Here is a 17,839-nt window from a genome sequence, read left to right on the forward strand (position 1 = left end):
TTTGAATTTGAGTCGACCTCATTTGTTCAGGGTCAAGATGTGTCATCACTGACTAATTTGACGACTCTTGCTGACGAAACCCTCAGCAAACATGCCAAACAGCACCAACGTACATGCAGGCTATATTGGGTTTTGTAATTCATCGCTTTTTTTTAAAGTCTCATTGCCATTTTTATTTTTCCTAATTTTTCACTTGTTACAATAATTCATATTGCGCACATTTAAAAAAGCTTCAGTCACAGTAACATTTTCAAACCCCAAATGCAATACATTTACAAACCCCCCAATACAATAAAAATGGCTTTTATTTATACAGAGATATGTATATATATCTTCTCTTTCTCTCTCTGGCTATATATACTATGTGTGTGTGTGTGTGTGTGTGTTTGTGTGTGTTATACTTTTATATACAATTATTTACATGGTGATTTGTATGGTGACCTTCTAAAACATTTAATATTTGTTTCTTTTTTACGTTATGTCATGGTACCAGAGTTACAAACACAGCAACAGATTGCACAACCTCAGACTGTACTCAAAATTGCAAGTAGGAGATTGCTGAATGTATATAAAAAAAAGAAGACAAGACAAAGACAATATTGTTTTAGGAAAATTATGTTTTTGATATAGAAGCACTTCTAGTTTTGTGCAATAATGAATACAGACTTTTAGAAAAAGTACATTTAAATGTATATACCATGGCTGGATAAAGCCATCTCTCTCTTCAAAGTGTCTAATTTAGGCTGGAATATAACATAGCTCCATGGTTGTTGTGTGATGATTAGATTAACCCCAAAGTAATTTGGGAATATGCACCATGAAATGAAAAATATGAAAACAATGATTTTTAAGTTTCTTGTGAATATATAACTTTTGTATAGTAATGCCAGTACTGATATAAGTGATGGCCAGAAAAGAAACCCAAGTTGTAATAAACAATAGTTTTCCTCTACCTGACACCTCATTGTGTCCGTTGATGCTGTGGTCTCATAGTGAAACAGAGAGCGCCTGGAGCCCCAGGGCCAGTCTGTTGCGTGGCCTGATTGGTAATCATGTCATATTTTGTGAAAAAATCATTAGATCAGTAAAAATTATTTCTGCATGTTTTCATGCAATCCAACTCTATCAACGCTTATTTCTTGACTTAAAATCACAAATTTGCCTAAAAGGTCTTTAAACTACATGAAGGCTATCAAACTATTATGGCAGATATGGTCGAAGCCACATAAAACTTGTCAATGTCATGTTGCAGATTACAGAAACAACAGATTATATTATTAGACCTTGACTCCTCAGAAAGCTGTTTGCAGGATCCAGCCTAATGTGTGTTCTGTGTATGTGTGTGTGTGGAGGGGGGGGGGGCGCTATGTACTGGCATGTGACGATGGAGGAGGAGAGGGGGGAGTGAAGCAAAGCAAAGCTAGGAGCAACAAGAAGAGAGTCGGGGAGGGATTATCAGTTAACTATGCTTGTCTGCGTGTGATAATGTAGCGAACAAACGTGTCCAAACTGCTTTTCTTTTCTCCTTGGCTCAGCGGTTTGTCAGCTCGTTTGCTCCATGAAGGCCTGAACCAACCTAAGTTTATGTTAGCAGTCTGACGTTAGCTCCTGCTGCTAGCTAACTCCTGCTGGTGACTTCAAACAACTTGTCAACAGCCGATCGATCTGGACAGGACTCGGGACTGATTTTGCTACTTGTTTATTTTAGCCCGTTGGCAATTTCTCGTAGCGTAAAAAATCTTCTCAACCAGCAGCACTACTGGGAGAGGTAAGCTAACTTGGCAAGATAGCTAACGTTATTTAAAGGCACACACGGGAATGTGGGTCAGCCACGCTAACAGCTAGTGGTACTCAGTCAACATTCAAGGTTAGTAGCTAACTAGCTAAGTAAGCTAGCTGTGCCGACACTGCTCGACGGCCGACCGACAGGCTAAAGCTCCACATTTTAACGTCTCACTTTTTTCACTTTAACCGAAAAGGCTGCCGTGTCTATAACTTAGTTAATTTCATCTCTTAAATTCTTAAATTCAGTTACAGTCCTGTCAGTGGCTTATACAATTCACAGTAATGTTAGCAGATATTTCCGAGAACCAGTGTGACAGGTTGGCTATTAGACAAGTCTTAACAGTCCGAGTTAATCTCGGGTGGGATTTGTTTTCTTCGAAACGTCGTGAAAGCAAAGTTTAGACTCTGTCCCGCTTTTGGGCCATCTTATAACAGCAATATTCATTCTAAAAACATCAATAATCTCTCATAAGTAACGTTAGACACTATGGATGTTTGTCAGGGCACAACTAGCTACATACATGGATGGATTAGTCCACTAGGGGGCCGCGGGGCAAATATGTAACCCCCACCCCCAAAGCCCTCTCCCCTACCGCCTCCACCAGCGATCAACACTGCTCAGTGTGTACATAGTGCATGCACCCTGTCCCCTTAAAGCACCCACCAAGTACACTGTGCACCCTACCATGGAATCGAGGCAAACAATAATACAGATGTCTCCCAGCTCCGACAGAGACAGTTTACTTTTTAAGATAGTGGAGAACAGACTGAAATGTTTTGGACACATTAATGCCAGACCAAAAGCTGTGGTTGGCTGAGGCATCTTGACTTGTGGGCCCTGTGTGTTTTTAGAAATGGGGCCCTTATTTGTGTTCAGGCTTGCGTTGTTAATTTAGATTTAGGCCTCATAGATACATACTCAAGACTGGAAATTTGTAAGTAAGGGTGGGCGATGTAAACGTGGTCTATCGTGATTTTACCATACTGGTTATACCGTGGTAGCAGTTCCTTTAACATCTGTGGGTGTATTAGGCCATTGTGGGCATGTTGTTTTGTGGCTATAATAGATTTTATGTGACTTTTGCATCAATTTAATGAAGTGCCTTAATCTGCTTTTTCAGTTTGCTGCATTAGCCATAAATAGACATTCCTAAGTGGTTATTTAAATTTTCTTTCAATACATTTTCCAGGAAATGTACTATGTTCATGATTTATATTGATAACAGGGTAAAAAATTACATATACCATGAGAGGAGCTTTTATGCATATCACCCATTCCTTGTAGTTAGGTGTTGAAAGTTTGTCTTCAGAAAAAACTGGGACATTCAGGGCTCTTAATGGTCCAGGGCCCCTGCTTGTCTGTTCCGCTTGCCTAGCGGGTAATCCAGGCATGCCTACACAGCGTGTGTATATCATGTCATAAGCCTATTACTATCAAGAACATGTCCTGGCTGCTGAAACACAACTAGTACTAATGGATTGACTTGGGAAGGGACGCTTAAATAAACACACTGTCAAAGATCAGTAAATGCACTAATTTCAGTTAGAAGTGATTATACCAAGACCTAAAGATAAATGGCCACACCATATATGCATTTTGTGCTTACATGAAAGATGGACATTTAGAGGAATATTTTGGCTCTGCAAAGTGTTATGACATGCTTTATGCTCAGTTTGGCTGGTGATCGGTCACTGGAATTGTTGGATTGTTAACAACTCACATTACAGTTCTAATAGCAAAGTAGACAAATGGTATGTGCACATTTGAGACTGTTAAGATTAATCTGGGGGTCACCTGTATGTACTCCACATGTTAAGTACACATTGCAGTTAATATTGCTTATTAAAAAAAGGTATTTCATTCTTCAATAGTGGCGCTATGATGGCAACGTGACAGGAGGGGAGCCGCTGAGTCAGCTTCAACAGTAACCATGGAATGGTTTCAGCAAACTGCTACAGAGCAACACGACAGGGTAAACGGCTACTGCAAGCCCAAATCGCCCCAGGACACAGCTGATGTCAGGTGGACGCCACCGGAAGGAGAGTCTGGAGGTTCAGACAGCTGTGAGGGGACGAGTGTGTCGGAGCTGACAGATCTACAAGAGTTGAAGCCGAGGGAAAGTGAGGATGAGGAGGAGAAGGAGGAGAAGGAGGTAGTTCCTGCCTCTAAAGGCCTGAAAGGGGACCAGAAGAAAAAGGAGAAGGAGAAGGAGAAAGAGAAAGAGAGTCTCGATCAGGAAGAGAACAGCAAGCAAAACAGTAGTGCAGCATCCAGCTACACAGGTAAGACATTTACCTCAAAATCCTGTGACTTGTTTCCTGGGAAATAAAGCATGATATATTTCAATGATACATAACTATTTTGCCTTAATTCATGTTTAAAATTTGTTTTTTATTCAGACCTGTCACATACCTCGTCGCCCTCGCTGTCAGAACAGCTGCGTCTTGGCCGAGAAGACAGCGCAGGGTCTGGGATCAGCGTGGAGTGTAAGGTCTGCGGGGACAAGGCCTCTGGCTTCCACTATGGCGTGCATGCCTGTGAGGGTTGCAAGGTAATACAGTATATGTATCACAGCAGAATAGCTAAATAAAATTACAAAGTTCTATAACAGCTATTTTGTCCCGTCCCATATGAGTTGCTGAACTGGTAGTGTTGTTTCTCACCCAGGGGTTTTTTCGGCGAACCGTGCGGATGAAGCTGGAATATGATCGCTGTGAGCGTTCCTGCAAGATTCAGAAGAAGAATCGTAACAAGTGCCAATATTGTCGCTTCCAGAAGTGCCTGTCTTTGGGAATGTCCCATGATGGTGAGAGGAAAAATGTCATGTTATTTAAAATAGTAAAGCTAATTATTTTTGACAAATTTTTAAAGTTGAAAATTAGATGTAATTCACTAAGCAGGGACTATTTTAGAATCAGTTTAATTCAAGTTCAGTATTCAATGTTTTTTTTTCTGGAGTTTCCATTAATTAATTAATTTTTATTTACAAAAGTGGATGTTTTGTAAACTTGGAACCTGCTCTAAAACAAAATCAGGTATCCAAACCCATCCATGGTACTGAAAAAAGTGATTTACTCTTGAAATATCCACTCAAAATAAGACCGTGTGTGTGTGTGTGTGTGTGTGTGTGTGTGTGTGTGTGTGTGTGTGTGTGTGTGTGTGTGTGTGTGTGTGTGTGTGTGTGTGTGTGTGTGTGTGTGTGTTTCCTCAGCGATTCGATATGGACGTATGCCTGAGGCGGAGAGGAAGAAGCTGGTGGCAGGTCTGCTTGCAGAGGAACTGAACCTCGGCAAACCAGGTGGCTCAGACCTGAAGACCTTGGCCAAACAAGTCAACACAGCCTACTTGAAAAACCTCAGTATGACCAAGAAGAGGGCCCGTAGCATCCTGACCGGCAAAACCAGCAGCACCTCGGTATGTTCCAGTTTTAGAACGGCTTATCTAACCTGGCAAACATGGCTATACAGATATATGAATATGTGGAGCTATAAGTAATGCATGACTGTCATAGGGTTACAAGAATATATTGTTACATATATTGTCAGGGAACTGTGGCTGTGAGCAATAACTGCTTGTTGCTTGAAATGCTAGCTTAGAAATTAAAGCATCGTATATTGTTAATTCTTGTTAGTTAAGCTTATTCTGGTTTAAAGGCTTGTGTATTTTTGTCCTCCTTTTAGCCGTTTGTGATATACGATGTGGACACACTCTGGAAGGCGGAAAGTGGTTTGGTATGGAGCCAGTTAGTTCCAGGTGCGCCCCTGACCAAGGAGATTGGGGTCCATGTGTTCTACCGCTGCCAATGCACCACGGTGGAGACTGTTCGAGAGCTCACAGAGTTTGCCAAGTGCATTCCAGGGTTTGTGGACCTTTTCCTCAATGACCAGGTGAGTCGCTTTCTGCTCAGTGTACGGCATAGCAAGATGATGTATATGTTACTGTTTTAGTTTATGCACTAATGTACACTTGTCTTTGTGTTTCTGCAGGTGACTTTGCTGAAGTATGGCGTGCACGAGGCAATTTTTGCCATGCTGCCCTCTCTCATGAACAAAGACGGGCTGTTGGTTGCCAATGGTAAAGGCTTTGTAACCAGGGAATTCCTGCGCAGCTTAAGAAAGCCCTTCAGTGAGATCATGGAGCCCAAGTTTGAGTTTGCTGTCAAGTTTAATGCTCTGGAGCTGGATGACAGTGATCTGGCCCTGTTTGTTGCTGCCATTATTCTCTGTGGAGGTAAGACCTGAAGGGTTTACTGTTGAAGTATGAAGGATGTCATATTCGCTCATTATCTTCAGGGTATCTGCTGGTCTTGAAAAGTCTTAAAATGTATTTAATTCAGTTTCCTAAAAAAACAGACTTTGAAGAAAGAGGTAAAAATGTCTGTTAGAAAATATTTTTGTAAACAAGTGCAGGCTGACCTGTAACAAATACTGTCACTGCTATTTGTACTGCTTCTGATATTAGGCTTTTACAGGGTAAGCCAATTTGAAGTAAAGGAAAAAATGTAAATTTTAAAGTCAAATACATCAACTAATTAATTAATGATTTTTAATTGGAAATTTAATCCATCTATCTCATGCCCAGGCCCAGGTCCCATTCACTCAATTAATTATATTATCAGAAGTTATTGTCATATACTACTGCTAAGTACTGAAAAAAAATGTGACATAATAATATATAATTCTAGGCCATATCATCCCTACTGATTTTCATCATACTTTCATACTCTGGTATGTATGATTATGAAATAGGTGTTAAACTTTGTTCTATTTGGCATAAAAAGGTCTTAAAAGAGCTTCAGTTTAACTTGGCACAGCCTGCAGGAACCCTGTTTGTTTGCCCAGAGTAAATTGTGACTCTTCATAAGGTGTACCTTGGTGCCTTCTTGTTCTCCCAGATCGCCCCGGGCTAATGAACGTGAAGCAGGTGGAGCAGAGTCAGGACAGCATCCTCCAGGCCCTAGACCTCCACCTACAAGCAAACCACTCTGACTCTGTCTACCTCTTCCCCAAGCTGCTGCAGAAGATGGCCGACCTCCGTCAGCTGGTTACCGAAAACGTTCACCTTGTCCAAAAGATCAAAAAGACTGAGTCAGAGACCTCGCTCCACCCTCTACTACAGGAGATCTACAAAGACATGTACTAGTATTCTCCAGCACAGACTGCTTTCAGCAATACTGTTATAGACTGAATTCCCCTTTATAATAATACACTGCATTCAGTACAAGCACTGTTCCACGTACAGGCATGGATATTAACATGTACAGATGAGGAAGAGCCACGTGGTAGGGCTAACACAATCAGCAAAGTCTTCTCAATGTCAGCATTACCCTCAGCACAGCAACGTGTGCGTGTGTGTGTATGTGAGAGAGATGAGCATCTGGAATCATTTGCTGCAAGTCCGAGTTTCCCACAACGGTCACTTAACAGAGAGAATGATATGTTTTCTCTCAGGCTGCTCCTGTTACATTCTAATAGCAAAACTGACCCCAGAGTAGTGTCTAGAGAGAGCTTCTCCTCACGTGTGAAGGGAAAGCATTTCATGTTCTTACACCAGTGGCATAGTTGGAATAGAAAAGAGCCGTCAGTTTGTACTGTGCAAGAGTTTCTTATGATGCCAATGTCTTTGATAAGAGTGATTATCCTCAGACTTTTGGTAAAGCTGAAGATGCACAAATTGGGTTATGTTTACATCATTATCATCATCATCATCATCATCATCATCATCATCATTATCATCATTAATGACTGCTACTTTGCCATTTGGTTCATAGAACACAAACTGGGCTGGCTCCAGCAGTGTAGAGCTCTCTCAAAGCAGCTATCTGTGCAATACCGTTTAGCATTTTGTCAATAAATGTGGAGATCCAAGTTATATAGGTTTTGTCTTAAAGCCATCTACCTAAGTGGTAACTAATGGGCTATGCTGCACAGATTATGTTTTTGAAGCTGACACTATAAACACACGACCCATTGAAGTACAAGGGACCGCATGTTTTTTTTCTTTCTTTTGACATGCAAATTATCATGAACTTGCCATTTTTAGGTTTTTCTTAGTTTATTCTTTGTAATTCTGTTACTAATTATTTTAATTGTTGATCATATTTGTAAGGGCAAAACACGAATTATCATCTTGTTTTATGTATTAAGTATATCTGTTCTTTTATATTACATGCCTGCCTATTTAGTTTAGGTTGTACCAAATGTATCGTCAAGCATACCAACAAATTTGTCCATGTTGAGGAATTTGGATTTCACACCTTTAGCAGGATTTACAACCCTGATTCCAAAACAAACTTGGGACACTGTAAAACACAAAACTGAATGCTTGCTAATCCTTTTTGACACATAGTCTATTGAAAACAGTGCAAAAACAATATATCTGATTTACCATGTACCATTTCAGTGTCATTTATTTTTGTTAATACATACTTAATGTGAATTTGATGCCAGCAATACATTTTATCAAGTTGGGACAGGAGCAACAAAACACTGGGAAAGTTGTGGAATGCTCCAAAAACACCTGTTTGGATAATTCCACAGGTAAATGGGTTCATTGGTAACAGGTGACAGTATCATGATTGGGTATGAAAGGCTCAGTCTGTCACAAGCAGGGATGGGATGACCCAAGAGGGGTCATAAACATGCCAATGAAAACAGCTGCATTTTGCATGTTTTACACAGTGTCCCAGCTATTTTGGAATTGGAGTTGGACCTAAAACCAGCACACAGTATCATGATGTCATTACTGGGAGAATTGAGGATGATTAGAAATCGACATCCAGCATCTGGTGTCATAAGTTGTTTTTGTGTTCACCCAAGATATAACCACAGTCCTAGATTACTACCCTTTTTGTGTAAAGTCTGATTTGTTTTGTTAGAAGAGGCACAAAGTGTAACAGCCTGACAATACTGTAGCCCCCTCTCTTTTTTTCCACTGCAGTTATTCCGAATGGACTTCAGTACGTCAGCACTGGTGCACACAGTCCACCTTCAGAAGTCTCCTCTTGTGCTCTTATTCTGTCTTGATCCCTATCTACCTCTAATGTATGATCTGTGACATTATTCCGCTGTCTCATCTAATCGCTGACATTTTTGTTTTTGTTTTGCCTTAATTCCCTGCTTTTGGTACACATGTCAAATTTGATATTAATGGCTGATGTGCGGTGTGCCAAGATAGCAAAGTGTGGATGGATAAAACAAGAAAGTACACCAAAAAGTTGATGTAAGCTACCTCTGTGCCTGCCATTTGTTCACAAAAACTATAGTCCCATGTAACTTATCTGCGCACCCAGTTTAGTTACATTTCACCGATAAACTTTATTAGAAATATTAGCACTGATTTTCTCCTTTTTTATTATGAGGCAGTTTATTAACCTTTAAAACTTGTGAAGTACCATAACTGATTAAACTTTGGGATAGTTCTGACAAACTGATGGATAAATGGGAAATTGGAGTACGTCACATACAAACGTCAACGTCACGTTTCAATTGGTTGTTAGGTTAATTGGTTGCAGGAACCGGCTGTCACGTATTTATAGATAGACAGATAGAAGGTGCTTGGCTGCATGCATTAAACACACGGAGGATGGACTCGTCCCTCAGTGGAAGTATCTGTAGGTAAGCGGTAGTTGGTTTTATATGAAGCCAGTGAAGGAGAGAAATTATCGAAAAGTAGCAGCTCTAATGCTGAGAAACGTTACAAACATCCGTGTGCCTGTGCTACCTTCAATTTATGTCGTGCCTCATTTAAATGCAGCCGTTAAGGTTGAAAAGTGCGTGTTTGGGCGATTAAATAAAATCGTTGTTTTTAAATGAAATAAGACAAAGTTGCCATTACGTCGATGTTTGACTTTTCGGAGAACAATATGAATAAATGGGTGGATGTGTATCAAGAAAGCGTTAGTTAACGCTAAGTGTTTAAATATTAGCCGGACATGTTGCCCGATATCAGTCACTGGCAACAAGCGCTGTTGTGTTCAATGGTAAAACTCAGCTGTAATTTAAAAGGAAACGTGGACATCGCTGACTAGCGTTGGATAAGTAGGAGGCTGACTTAACTCTTTGAGCACGTAAACACAATTAGCTGAGCTGTTGGTCGATCCAGGTCAGTGTGGTAAAAGTTTTTGTCATCGACCGCCTGCTAGCTCAATGTGACATAACTCATAGATGGCTATTGCTTGATACTGTTGCCATGGAATGTGTAAGTAACGTACAGTGTCTCTTTTCGCAGGACAACTGTTAACTGTGTTGAATGTAGATTTTTTTTTTTTTTTTTTTGAATGATGGGGTTACAAGTTGTATCCTTAGCTTCCCAAATGTCTTTACTTCCACAAACCGCCGTCACTCTTTCATATGACTGACCACCTACGGAAGCCGAGAACGTGCATTGCGAGCGTTGTTATATTGAGGTAATGAAATCATTATTTTCTCTTTTCTAACAGCCGTTCTCTGCTTCCATTAAAACCCACAAACGCGAGGCGTTGACAGATTGTCCAGACTTGAGCCTTGACTTGGACTTGATACTCTGTCACTTGACAGACATGAGGTTTTAGGTTTTTAACATTAAGAACAATAAAATGTATAAAGGTATGATGCAGGCCTTTCATTGCCTCACGCTTTTACATTTAATTATGTCTAATCCATTGAACGGGCCTGGCCTCAGCTGTATAACACAGATTTAAAAGAAATCTTCAAATACTATTGTCATTTGTAATGGTTTACATTTTGACCAAAAATATTTCCATTTTGACTTGGAAATGAAGACGTGACCTGGATCAGAATTGCCCCTAAAGACATAAAATGACTGATTGGAATGGTAGATAATTACTGCCTTCCCTTTTCATTCCAGGCGTTTCATAAATGGATCTTGCAGACTTGGTCCAAGGTGTAATTATCGACATGAATGGCCACTTAGACCATCAGCCCAAATATGTAGGTACTTCCAAAAAGGTGGATGCTGGTATGGTGAACGCTGCAGGTAAGTGTTTCCCCTCCACAGTTGGATGTAACCAAATGCAGGATGACATGCACTCAAATTCCTGTAGCTCATTGAATATTCTCTGCCACTAGATATCTCCATGTCCTTCAACCTGAAGTTGATGCAGCTGTTGCAGGTAGAAGAAGTTCAGTACCTGCAGTCTCCTACTCCACTGTGGCTTACGCTCCACCTGACAGAAGAGGGTCAGAGCCTGCTCTTCTGCAGGCTGAGGTGATGTCCAGGCAGGAATCTAGCACATCAGAGTTTGTGGTTAATGTCTCAAATCCTCAACACAACACTTTGGCAGCAGATATTGCTGAGGAGCAGTCACAAGGTATTGGATGTTTTTTCATGGGTGAAACTGACTTTGGTCAGTATTTCTCCATACTTTACTTACTTTTTCATTGCAGATAATAACTCTGATCTCACTGCTTCTTGGGAATCGGCCCAGAGCTCAGAAGTTGCTCAAGCATGTGCTCGTAGTGGAAGAAATGAGCAGGTTTGCTTGATTTTTAAGTGTGGTCCCTCTATGGGGCATTTTAGTGAATTAAACAAAGTTGAATCCAGGAGGCTTTGTGCTGATGGCAACGTTTCTGTGTCCAGGAGACTTCTTCCGATGAGGCGACGGAGGATGCTTCAGCTGCTGCTGCGGCCTCCAGTACCCAGGGGACAGTAGAGGCCTTACTCCAGAGTAAAAACGTGACCTGTGGCATCTGCATGGACAAGGTCTATGAAAAGAGGGATCCAAGAAACCATGTTTTTGGAATCTTGCCAAACTGCAATCACTCCTTCTGTTTACAATGCATCATGACCTGGAGGAAAACAAAAGACCTCGGGCCGGATGTGGTAAAGTAGGTTTTAGTAGTATTTGAATATTTAACTGCTTCTGACAAGACATCATGAAGGATTTTGACTTGATATCACTGTTTAATTATTCCTCAGGACCTGCCCACAGTGCAGAGTGAGGTCTGCCTTTTATGTGCCTAACAAGTACTGGGTAGAAGGACAAGCAAAGGAGAGCCTGATTGCTGCTTTCAAAGAGAAATTCAGGTATGTTGTGAAAGTCAGCTTTGATAGCGACAATTACTATAGCAGGATTTAAGGTATAATAAAACTGATAAGCTTTGAATCCTCAATGTCCACACAAGTGCAATTGAAATCAGTCACTACATTGTATCTAAAGCCATGATGTTGTGCTGCACTAACAGCCATACACAAGCTGAATCTAGCTTCTACAAGCTACAATCATCTGTCTCTCACTCTATAATGTGGAGGGATCATTCTTAAAGTGTAAAACAAGCAAGTGTGTTAATCTGTCAACACCAAGATTTAAGTGGAACTGCAACAAATTAAGGGAGTAATGATCCATAAGACACATTTCACAGGGCCTGCAAGATTACCTGGGTGGAGTGGATTTTAAGTCTGGCCAGCTAGAACTGCATGTCCTGTGAATACTAAAGGTGCTGAGTCAATTTAGAATATTGGACCAAATCAGGATGCACTAAATTCTAAATGTGCATTTTTTTTTTTTTTTCAGTACAATTTGTCTTTCAGTGTTTATGTATTATGTATGTCTTGGCTCTTTTATAATTCTAGTAAGAAAAGCTGCAGTTACTATGCACGATACGGATACTGCCCCTTCAAAACGGAGTGCCTTTATCGGCATGACAAACATGCATGGCGCAGGTCATTCCCGGTAAATATAATCCCTCTTACATGCTATTTTTACTGCCATTGGTATGCATGGGAATGTGTTTGTGTTTCCCTTACTTTTTGTTTCTTGCACAACAGTATCCCACACAAGATGAAAATGAAGACGACTACGATGGTGTAGATCTGCTTAATCTTTTCATAGCCATGACCTTTCTAGCTGGTGGTGAAGACGACAACGATGATGATGATGACGACGATTTCGCCTTTGCCTTTTACCTCTCTGAGGAGTATGGTTTCTGAACTTTTTCATTTTGTCAGTGTCTGAAACCACTGAAAGGGGTCTTTTTAAATTTATAAAAGTAGCCCCAGAATGAACACATGGCTGCGTGTTGACCATTCTGTCCTTGTTGGCTCTGTGTTGAAACCTCTTGAGTAGCTGTGATCAAGATCAGGAATATCAACCACGTACAATGGAGAGCCAAGTGTGTTCCTTTTTTTTTTTTTTTAAGCTGCAGACTACATCAGATCATTTCACTAATTAGCACTCCTTCAACCAGAGAGGGACTAACCTGTGAAATCACCTGCTGCAGTCTGTTTGTAGAATGCATACACTTGACTCTCCATGGGACATGGTTTGTTACCCTCTGGTCTAGATCTAAGCATCCATGTGTGGGACAATCTTTAATGATTTTGTGGTTAATCTGTGTCCCTTCTAGTGTGAATTATGTCACCCTCCTGTGGTGACAGTGCTTCAAACATGTTGCAGATTATTTTCCCCTGAACCTCTACTGATAGTTCTCAATTCTGACTCCTGTCCTAGCAGTTTGCACCATATTGATATTTTAAAGTGTTGAATGGCTGGTAGTTTTTTTAATTGTCTATAGATAAAGTTATACTGTACCCTCTTCTTGTTAGATGTCCACTACTGATTATACCTGTTGCAAGTGATAGTCATGACACCCTGTTCCTGGTTATGGCAAGAATGTTTTTTTTTTTTTTTTTTATTTCTTTTTAAACAAGTTGTACTTGTACACAGAAAATAAAATATTGCTTCACACTTTGTCTCACTGAAAAGGTGCGTCGTGCTCTTCATTGACACTTTTGTAGGTATAATTAGTAAGAAATTCAATTCGTGAGGCTGGAATCAGTTTTTGATTTAACCAGTAGGTGGAGGTGTGGGGCACATTTGGTGAATCTTCACTCGCGAAGAAGACATGTCAACAAACCTGGCGGGTTGGTGGGCGGGCATGATGTCAAACTTAACCTGGGAGAATGGACACTGGTAACTTGATGTCTCTGAGTCGGTTTGACGGGCAGTCGAAGCTGCTGGTCCGGTCGCTTCTGTGTGGAGCCTCCGGTGCCAACAGAGCTCTGGGCGTCTTCCACAAGCAGCAGCGGGCCAACCCCGGAAAGTCGCTGTCTAACTTCATAGAAACGCTGTGCCAAGACGAAATAACTTGTCCCGAGACTGAAACACAGCCATTAACAGTGTAAGTAAAACTACAACGCGTTACGTTTCCGTAAAATACATGTGACGGTGTTTTGATTTTTATCACTGGGGTTTTCCTTTACATCGGGATCAGCCATTGTCATATCACCCTGTTGACTTCCACTTCATACCATGACATGCTAATCTTCAGATATGCTCCAGAAAACTGCTAAATTAACAAAAACTGCTAACATGTGCTACTGCTTTCAGTTGAACCAGATTTGCCAGTGTCTCACATCTATTTTTCCCCCTTATCTATTCCAGTAAACCCCTGGTGTGCCTGTTTCCTGCATTATTCAAAGAAAACCTGCTGTCCTTCATCTATCTGGTCTACCCAGCTCTTCCTCAGACCACTGTCCTCCATCTGCTCAAATGCCTAAGCCAGGATCCTCATCCAAGCCCCTGGGTCTCTGCTCTGGTCAGACTGCTGGAAAGAAACTTGGGGTCCCACAATGAGGAGCCTCTCTACACTCCGCTGTGCAGCCAGAGACTCAAGGAGCTGTCGCAGCGTTTGGTTGGTTTTGGTGAAGCGGGAGGATGGGCCAAGTGCTTCAGCGGTCAAACTGTAGAACCTGGGTCTCAGAGTACATCTGCTTTATCAGAGCTGGGGACACAGAGGAAGAGGAAGGGCAGCTTCATCACTTTGGACTCAGATGGCGAGGAAACTGGACAGCAACATAAAAGGATAAAGCTGGATGTCTGTGGTAGTGAGCGCCTCGATGCTGAAGAACAGAACGCCAAAGAAGAGATATCAGGAAGATTAGAAAGTGATGCTCCAGGAGAGACTCCTGCTGCTGAAGAACTGCAGCCAGCACCGGGCCGTCCGTGTGATGTCCTGCCTGAGCATATAAAGGTAGAGACGGGCTTCTTCTGTCCCATCTACACTGAAAATTATCATCCATTTTTCACAGTTTTATCAGTTTGATTTCTTTCCAATAAAGAACAGAATTTTCAAATGATGATTAGATACCCTCCTGCTAGCAACACTGATCAAATCAAGTGTACTAATCAGACCATTCTATTCATCTTCATCACACAGATTACAGTTTATATGACAAAATATGGTCTATTGTTGTTGTTTTTTTAGGTCTCTATTCTTCATATAAAGGAATTACTTGAAAGTCAGACAGAGGTAAGAACAATGTCTTCTTTCCTGTAGCATGGATTGAGAGTGACATTTGGTATCACTATAATTTATTATTATGTTTTTATTATTGTATGTTTTCAGTGGGACCAGAACTCCATGGATGTGTTCAAAGTGCTGAACGAGTGTGAGCCTGGCCAAGTATGTCCTCAGATTTTACAGCTGACTTTTTTACCCCTGCGTTAGTACTTCTGTAAGGGTTTACTGTCAATTAGACTTTATTTCAAGATGTTTGTTATATTTTATCCAGCCCATGACTGCATGTTGGGAACAAAACATTAGACACTAGAGCTGCATCGATTAATCGATCAGTTGTCAACTATTAAACGAATCATCAACTATTATGTGACTCAATTAGTTGGTTTGAGTAATTTTTTCAGAAAAAAACATTCTCTGATGTCGGGTTCTTAAATGTGGGTATTTTCAGGTTTCTATCCCCCTGTATGACAGGACACTGAATATCTTTGGGTTGTGGACAAAACAAGACATTTGAGAACATCATCTTGGGCTCTGGGAAACCCTAAACAACATTTTTCACCATTTTCTTACATTTTACAGACCAAACAGCTAATCAGTTAATTGAGAAAATAACTGACGGATTAATCGAGAATGAAAATAATCATTAGTTGCAACCCTATTAGATCTTCCAGTGCACTGCAACACAACGGCAATACAAATACAGGCTCAGAAATTGTTATTGAGTTGAGTCAACATTTCAACAAACATTTAACATCAGTCTCACCAAGGAAGTAGGAATTTACCAGCAATTGTATTACATTGTACAGACATCAGTGAATGTATGGCAGCGCTAATATAGAAAATAAACTGGAAAACAGACTGATTATTAACGACTAATGTGTTTACTGCTAGTTGTTTTAGTGTCATACTACAGCTCAGTGTGCTTTACAGCTACACTCAGCACAGGAGAAATACCCTTTTACTCATTTTATAGATTTGCTTGCTGATGGCCTGTGAAAGGACTAATCCCACATCTCTACCTCTCATGTTTAGGTGGAGGTGTTATGCAGCATGCTGAGTTTGCCTGACTTGCCGGAGCAGACTCTGCCTAAACTGTGCAGCAGTATTTTGGCTCCCTCTCCTGACCTCAGCTACAGCACAGCAACAACACTCATCAAGAGCCTCCTGCTGGAAAAGGTCCATCACTGAATATGCAAAGGGTACAACATGTGTCCCTGCGTTAGATAATGACAGGATGTCTTTTTACTATATACCTGCAGGTGCTGTCTCTGTCAGAACCAGCCTCCAGATGTCTAGTCACTGCCGTGACATCGCTGTGCAGCCGCTGTCCCAGACCAATGTGCCACGCTCTAATTGGACCAGTTCTAGAGAAAAAGAACATAGGTGAGGGCAGGGTTGTGATCATTTATTAACACTGACTGCCGTCAGGGGGGATCAGTTACTTACAGAGCAGACCTGGAGCTGGCATGGATCCAGTGTCCTGGTTCAAGTACGTGCAAACAAGACAGGTGCTTTGATGTTATGAAGGCCTGAGCCATGACCCTGTTCCTCACCTCTCACTTCAATTGATCGTCTATTGTTGATCTTTGCTTTGTTTTCAGGGAATCCACAGGCTGAGCTGCTGAACAGACTGATAGAAGGCTGCCTGGATTCCCATTACAGACTACTGGTGCTTCAGTAAGATCATTTAAATTCTGTAGATGTATCAAAGAAGCACAAAACAATAATACACTCTTATGGTAATTAGTTGTTTGTTGATGCAGTCTTTTACCTTTTTTCCCCCAGAATGACATTAAAAACAACATGGAGTGAGGCAGTGCTTTCCATTATCCACAGCTTGCTAGACTCCAAGGTAATCTGAATGTTCATTAGTGGGAAAACTGCTGCAAGACCACTTTTGCACATATTTTACTATTTTTTTCTCATATTTATTGTTATGGGCTTTTTTTCCCCAGCTCGACTTGAGCGAAGAACTGTTTAAACAGTTCACCGAGCAGCTCGTGAGCCAGGGTCCTCAATTCACAAAGTCTGTGAAGTTTGCAAAAATGATGCTGACAGTCCTCACCAAATATAGCAGTTATGTAAGTTTGTAAATTCCTACAATGGCTGAACAGTGGATGAAATAGCATTTGTAATTTCTCTGCATACATATTCATACATACATATTCTTCCATATTTTTCCAGGTGACTGCTGCCCACAAACACTCCTTGAACGGTTGCCTGGTGTTAAATGAGACATTCCTGAAAAGGTCTCTTCAAGCTGCTTTGAAAAGAAACACACACTCATGACGTTTCTTCTGACCTAATGAGCATTAATAAACCTGTTTAAATAACTTCTTGTCTACTTCTTGGAAATAGCATGTATGTGTGCATGTGCATAGCTCTGCCCAAATTCCATCTGTAGGGTCTTTAAATGACTAAAGTACTGTAATTAAATAGAGTTTTGATGTACTTTACCTCTGTTTAGTGTGCCTTAAACTTCTACTAAATTTTGGAGAGAAATATTCTACTTTTTGCCCCACTGCAATTATTTGAGAGTAGTAATGACTAGTTATCCTCCATAGTCAGATTTTTACATATAGAACAGCTTGTTCAGTTTGTAAAATGCATGATGATCCATGGTTGTAGATCATACTGCCCTACAGTATTTGAAGCAGTTAAATTTTCTCTGCCTCAAGTACGTTTATTACATCTAAAGTCATCTGTATGACAAAATTAATAGTATACTGTAATAATTAAACAGTTACTGAGCCCATTCTACTGCATGAGTACTCTTATACTCTAAAATACTTGGTGGTTGCATTTGTAATAA

At 40.7% G+C, this 17,839-nt stretch overlaps 3 protein-coding genes across 3 annotated transcripts; all 3 read left to right on the forward strand.

Moving 5' to 3' along the window:
• Positions 1 to 1,403: 1,403 nt before the first annotated feature.
• Positions 1,404 to 9,566, forward strand: ppardb (peroxisome proliferator-activated receptor delta b). Its single transcript, XM_041946278.1, has 8 exons — positions 1,404 to 1,768; positions 3,658 to 4,068; positions 4,186 to 4,337; positions 4,454 to 4,592; positions 4,998 to 5,200; positions 5,467 to 5,673; positions 5,773 to 6,016; positions 6,681 to 9,566. Exons 2-8 carry the CDS (start codon positions 3,717 to 3,719, stop codon positions 6,926 to 6,928), a joined length of 1,545 nt encoding a protein of 514 aa, XP_041802212.1. The 5' UTR covers positions 1,404 to 1,768; positions 3,658 to 3,716; the 3' UTR covers positions 6,929 to 9,566.
• On the forward strand, positions 9,338 to 12,715 carry mkrn4 (makorin, ring finger protein, 4). The gene is made up of 8 exons (XM_041946279.1): positions 9,338 to 9,402; positions 10,634 to 10,762; positions 10,855 to 11,096; positions 11,173 to 11,261; positions 11,366 to 11,613; positions 11,705 to 11,812; positions 12,359 to 12,458; positions 12,554 to 12,715. Exons 1-8 carry the CDS (start codon positions 9,371 to 9,373, stop codon positions 12,713 to 12,715), a joined length of 1,110 nt encoding a protein of 369 aa, XP_041802213.1. The 5' UTR covers positions 9,338 to 9,370.
• Positions 12,716 to 13,636: 921 nt separating this feature from the next.
• Positions 13,637 to 17,352, forward strand: fance (FA complementation group E). Its single transcript, XM_041946394.1, has 10 exons — positions 13,637 to 13,905; positions 14,169 to 14,757; positions 14,992 to 15,036; positions 15,133 to 15,189; positions 16,060 to 16,203; positions 16,287 to 16,410; positions 16,629 to 16,704; positions 16,813 to 16,879; positions 16,983 to 17,108; positions 17,212 to 17,352. The coding sequence occupies exons 1-10, from the start codon at positions 13,688 to 13,690 to the stop codon at positions 17,314 to 17,316; spliced, it is 1,551 nt and encodes a 516-aa protein (XP_041802328.1). The 5' UTR covers positions 13,637 to 13,687; the 3' UTR covers positions 17,317 to 17,352.
• Positions 17,353 to 17,839: the final 487 nt, after the last annotated feature.

Source organism: Chelmon rostratus, chromosome 10 (genome assembly GCF_017976325.1).
Source record: "Chelmon rostratus isolate fCheRos1 chromosome 10, fCheRos1.pri, whole genome shotgun sequence".
Taxonomy (NCBI): domain Eukaryota; kingdom Metazoa; phylum Chordata; class Actinopteri; order Chaetodontiformes; family Chaetodontidae; genus Chelmon; species Chelmon rostratus.

Excerpts from the sequence above, each read along its gene's own strand:
- mkrn4 (XM_041946279.1), top strand. The coding sequence starts at position 9,371 with ATGGACTCGTCCCTCAGTGGAAGTATCTGTAG. Across the intron at positions 10,763-10,854 it reads TGGTATGGTGAACGCTGCAG|ATATCTCCATGTCCTTCAAC; the intron begins GTAAGTGTTTCC and ends CTCTGCCACTAG. Across the intron at positions 11,813-12,358 it reads GCTTTCAAAGAGAAATTCAG|TAAGAAAAGCTGCAGTTACT; the intron begins GTATGTTGTGAA and ends TTATAATTCTAG.
- ppardb (XM_041946278.1), top strand. The coding sequence starts at position 3,717 with ATGGAATGGTTTCAGCAAACTGCTACAGAGCAACACGACAGGGTAAAC. Across the intron at positions 4,593-4,997 it reads TTTGGGAATGTCCCATGATG|CGATTCGATATGGACGTATG; the intron begins GTGAGAGGAAAA and ends GTGTTTCCTCAG. Across the intron at positions 5,201-5,466 it reads GCAAAACCAGCAGCACCTCG|CCGTTTGTGATATACGATGT; the intron begins GTATGTTCCAGT and ends TCCTCCTTTTAG.
- fance (XM_041946394.1), top strand. The coding sequence starts at position 13,688 with ATGGACACTGGTAACTTGATGTCTCTGAGTCGGTTTGACGGGCAGTCG. Across the intron at positions 13,906-14,168 it reads GAAACACAGCCATTAACAGT|TAAACCCCTGGTGTGCCTGT; the intron begins GTAAGTAAAACT and ends TATCTATTCCAG. Across the intron at positions 16,880-16,982 it reads ACAGCTTGCTAGACTCCAAG|CTCGACTTGAGCGAAGAACT; the intron begins GTAATCTGAATG and ends TTTTTTCCCCAG.